The 5,120-nt window shown below is 36.9% G+C and overlaps 1 protein-coding gene across 1 annotated transcript; it reads left to right on the forward strand.

Annotated features, from left to right (window-relative positions):
* Positions 1-228: 228 nt before the first annotated feature.
* Positions 229-4,600, forward strand: LOC140238636 (uncharacterized). The gene is made up of 4 exons (XM_072318535.1): positions 229-268; positions 998-1,140; positions 1,239-1,532; positions 4,234-4,600. The coding sequence occupies exons 1-4, from the start codon at positions 229-231 to the stop codon at positions 4,456-4,458; spliced, it is 702 nt and encodes a 233-aa protein (XP_072174636.1). The 3' UTR covers positions 4,459-4,600.
* The last annotated feature ends 520 nt before the right edge of the window (positions 4,601-5,120 follow it).

The raw sequence follows: 5,120 nt of genomic DNA on the forward strand, positions 1-5,120 counted from the left end.
CAATCACTTTCATCACCGTGACGCCCCTGGGCAGCCACGTGATCACCTGATTGGTAACAATACGGCAGACGGTTAAGCTCGTCCGCGATAACGTTATACGCGACTTTACCCCCATTTAGTTGTGACGTTGACAGCACGAGTTCTTGTGCTCTCAAGAACACACCTTAATTTACAATTCTGTCTCTCTGCCAAACTATTGCAGCGCTTTTCTAAGTGTGAAAGTCAAGCATGGCGAATCAAGTCAGTCTTTGTGGTTTTGCTATTCTCGGTAAGTGAATGATGAATAATGGTCATTTTTTCGTGTTTATTTTGGTGTGGTATTTCCTTTACATTCGATGACTGAAGGCTCAATTTGACGCTAAATTTGTTTTTACACTGACTGTATGTATACTGACAGGCAACAAGGTTCAAACCTCCAAACTACAAGCCCTGCTTTTCAACAGTCCCCTCCATTTCTAAAAATTTTTGCTAGATATTTTGTCATTGAAGTGAAAGCATTTATTATATTTCAGTTAACAGTATTTTCATACTGTGAATAAATAGGTTTTGGCAATGGTATTTGTGGTGGCTTTTTTTTTTTTGAAATAAAAATCTCCATTTCATTTACTTCATATACGTTAATAACGATATCAATCCAGTATGATATTCGTTTTGCTGGACCAAAACTTGTGGAACTTACTATTCCCCTCCATGATACAAGTATCTCATCTATGAATGTATTGAAAACAATCTAACACAGATCTAACACACACGCACACACACACATGTGCAAGGAAAAATGATGAATTTTGTGGGCAATATAGGTGAAGAAAAAAACGACATGAATAAGTGTATAGAAAGGAAGTGCAATCTCTTAAATAGTCCAAATCTTACTTCAGTATTGCAGTGCTACTGGAATCCAGGAAGAGAGTAAAAAGAGCGAAGCAAATAGTTGAAAAAAAAAAAACCCACTCAAATATCTAACATTCTGCTTTGTGTGTTTCATGCCCTCTTATAGCCCTAGTGTCCGTGGCATCTGCGCAGATGGACTGTTACGACTGTTCTTTCACGTATGTGGACAGCAGAATTGAGGATTTGACAAACTGCAGTACGGTCTTGGCCTCCTCGACAAGTACCACATCTTGTTCCGGCTCATGTTACGTAAGTCAAGGAAAACTAGAGAACGATTTTGCCAAGGTATACATGCATCCACACTTTTTCACGCATCTTATTTCTTCTCTATGTTATGATAATCATAGACGGAAATAAGCCTGTCCAGTGGCAGAATCCGGATCCAACGAGGCTGTGACAGCACACCCACTGACTGCAACAATTGCACGGACATAGAAGAATGCAAGGTGTGTTGCGACACCAGCAACAACTGCAACAGCGAATCTCTGGAAAGCATCCTGTCCACGAAGGCTCTCACCCACACCTGCTACGCTTGTCGCTACAGCGAGATTCCCGGGGTGCACTCGGACAGCGGGTGCGGACTGAAATTTGACGCAACGTCTCCTGCCGTCTACTCTGTGGAGTGTCCCGGGATGTGCTACGTGAGTACTATCCAAGGAGTTGCCCTGTATATCTCCTTGCACTAACCATAAGATCTATACGTTATTGGTACAAATGCAACTACCGGCTGACCGGAGCCTGTTCAAGGCAGTGTCCTTGGGTTTTCGAGCTGATGACTCACCAGTCCTACTGTGAATAATAATGGTTATGATGTATGTTAATGATAATAAATAATAATAATAATAATAATAATAATAATAATAATAATAACAATGATGATAACAATAATAATAATGATAACAATAATAATAATAACAATAATAATGATAATAATAATAATAATAATAATGATAACAATAATAATAATAATAATAATAATAACAATAATAATAATGATAATAACAATAATAACAATAATAATAATAATAATAATAACAATAATAAAAACAATAATTAAAATGAAAATAGTAACATTAATGATAATAAAACCCGCAGCTAAGGTTTGGGAACCAAACTATTTGAGCAGATTAATAGACCCACCTCTTTTTAAGGGTCAAATAATTTTAGAGTGACTATTCAAATGTTGTTGACTACCTTCAGGAGCTGGAAAGAGCTTCTACAACCGTGAGCGAAATAAGATTTACAGGAGAACATCTGAGTCTTGAGTCCTTAAAACACACTGAATCTAGGGTATCGAACGTTCTATCTTCTTTTCGTCTGATTCTAAAGAAGCTTTAAAAAGTTCACTTGGAAAACATATTCCCAAAGAAAATAAGGTGTGACTATACTACAGTGCCCCAGCCAACTTTGCCACAGCGCCCCCGACCAATTTTGGTCCGCACATGACGTCATAAAAAAAAAAAAACCGTTCAAAGTCGGACATGTATATCATACAGGGGTGACGTTGGGATGAGTCACACGGCAACCTACGCCCGAAGTCAGGCATTTATGATGTGTTTCTTCTTTACGCCCAACTTGGGAAACTGACGACAATGGGATAACAACTGTCATACATACTTGTACGTACTGATTGTATCTGGCACTTACGATTAGCTGCCCAGAGCTATGAAGAATAAAACACTTACACATGTATGTTGAAAGAGATCCTGAAAAAAAAGTTGTTGACGTCAAATTTGTTATGGTCTTGGATAATCGATAGAGGAAAACAATACAGTACAATACAGTACAAAACAATACAATAGTTGGAGGAGAAATATGAAAGAAAAAGAAAAAGATATTTTGGAAACTGATTTTATTATAGGAGGGAAAACAATCGCCATTAGCAATTTAAGATCAAAACAAATGTATTTGCAATTTCTTAAGGAAAAAGAAAGTGCAGTATTGATTTTTGATAGAATTAATCAAAATTATGGGTTTTCTGTCAAGGAGATACAAAATATATTTTTAAGGCCAAGACAATGTACATTAAATAGCCGATTAAGAGAGTTTCAGTTTAAACTGATGCATGGTATTGTTTATACAAATCACCATCTTTACAGGTTTGGTTTTACTGCAAGTAATTTATGCTCTTTTTGTGAAAAAGAAGAAGAAACATACAAACACTTATTTTATATTTGTGAGCATGTGAAATTACTCTGGGAATCATGTGAAGAAATGATAGAGAATGTTGAATTTAAAAATTGTACTTGGGAAGAAATTTTGTTTGGGTGGAAGGAGGATAATAGGGGAAAACATCAGTTGTTAAATCACATTTTAATTTTGGTTAAATACTTGATTTTTAAAAGTAGAGAATATGGAAAGCCGCCTACATATCGTGAAATAAAAAATAATATTTTAGAGGATAGATTTGAGGAAAAGAAATTAGCATCAATGAAGGGAACTTTAACCATTCATTTTAGTAAATGGGAAAATTTGAAAATAAGTATGGAAGGACCCGGAGCCAGATGTCCACGGGGAAGGGGGGAAGGGAGGGGAAGGGTAGAGAGGAGAGGGAGGGGGGAGGGGGAGGGGGGTGATTAATGGGAATATCGATTCCATTTGGTTGTATATCGATTTTATTTGGGTGCATATTGATGTGTTAAATATTTCTTTGTATGAAGCACCGTTACGCTGAAAGTACAGCTCCATTTAATATAAATATATATATATATATTTTTTTTTGAATGCGCTGTCATGTTAAAAGGACAGATCCATTTGATTTTAATGAAAGCAAGTAAGCAGTGTATGTTGTTTTTGTTTTTTTTCTCGGTGAATTGTATTTCCTTTGCTAATGCAATGTTCCTGCTGAAAGTACAGCTTGGTTTTGATTTCATTATAATTGTGTTTTGTTAAATCGTGAATTTTGTAATATATATGATTCGATTTATCATGAAATTGTATTGAATATGGAATCAATAAAAGATTATGGAAAAAAAAAATACAAAACAAAAGTTAATATACCCAGAATAAGAAAAAAGAAAAAAAAAAAACAGCTTCTTTATTACATTTTAATAACTCACTCCCCTCCCGCCCCACGCATTACAATTTTATTCCTCTATGTATTTGTCTATTAAGGGGAGAATCCTTAACGTAGGGTTACATGCTTAAATGTAGAGTTTTTTTTTTTTTTTTTTTTTTTTTTTTTTTTTTTTTTTTAGCCAGCTCCACACCAACCAGTAACGATCACTGGATTCGCGCCATTATTGACCTGCAGCCGGAGAATGAAATATTATGACAACATGCGACTCGTCTAGATCTAGAAACATCTTAATCAGTCGTACTGCCCCATTCTTATCCATACAGAGCTCCAAGTCGCTCATTCCGAGAGTGGAGGAGATATATCGCGGATGTTCGTACTTCGGCAACGAGTGCGACTACGAAGACGACAAAGAGGTAATTAGAGAGGTGCGCAACTTAGTCCAGCACCGCTACAGCTGCTGCGTGGGTGACAAATGCAACCATTCGACATCGCTCCCTGTTGGTCTAGCCACTATCATCATCGGTGCTACTCTTGGGATCATGTTCTGAATTTATATGCTAAGTTGGAAATGAGAAATGAAATTGTATTGCACATCCATAATGTCCCACTTGTAAGGAGTTCTTCATCGTAGACTAAGCGTTTCTCATCGTAATGAATATACATTTCCACATTTCAATCGGAATCATAAAAAACACATTAATTTATTATAACTTCTATCGGAATCCTTTGGACTATTGCTTGTTAGGCTTCCTATCCATGCGATCGGTGTTTCTCTCGGTGTGTAATAGGACATGACGTGTGTGCTCACTGGGTGATTTCGAGTTCGTCGGTGCAAGTGCAGGTATTAGTGCTATCTCAACGCTAGCACCGGTGATAATCCATAACTTGACATCAGTCACTGATATTATTAACAATTTGACGTCAAAATATGACGTAGTTAAGGTAGCTGGTACATCTGGGCGTGATGTAGAATGTTGTCTGCAGTGAACCGAACTCCGCTGTTCCTTTTGACGATTTGCGTGTTTTTTTCCCATTAGCCAACACCAGCCTCTTATAGAGATGCCGTAGAATTTATAATTTCAAGTTCGGTGGTTGTACAGTGCACTCCCGTTGTAACGGACACGGTTATAACGGAATCACGGTTGCAACAAAGTAAAAAAAAATCATGCTGGAACATTATCTGCTCTATTTTTATTGCTTATTTATTCGG

Source organism: Diadema setosum, chromosome 15, assembly GCF_964275005.1.
Source record: "Diadema setosum chromosome 15, eeDiaSeto1, whole genome shotgun sequence".
Lineage (NCBI taxonomy): Eukaryota > Metazoa > Echinodermata > Echinoidea > Diadematoida > Diadematidae > Diadema > Diadema setosum.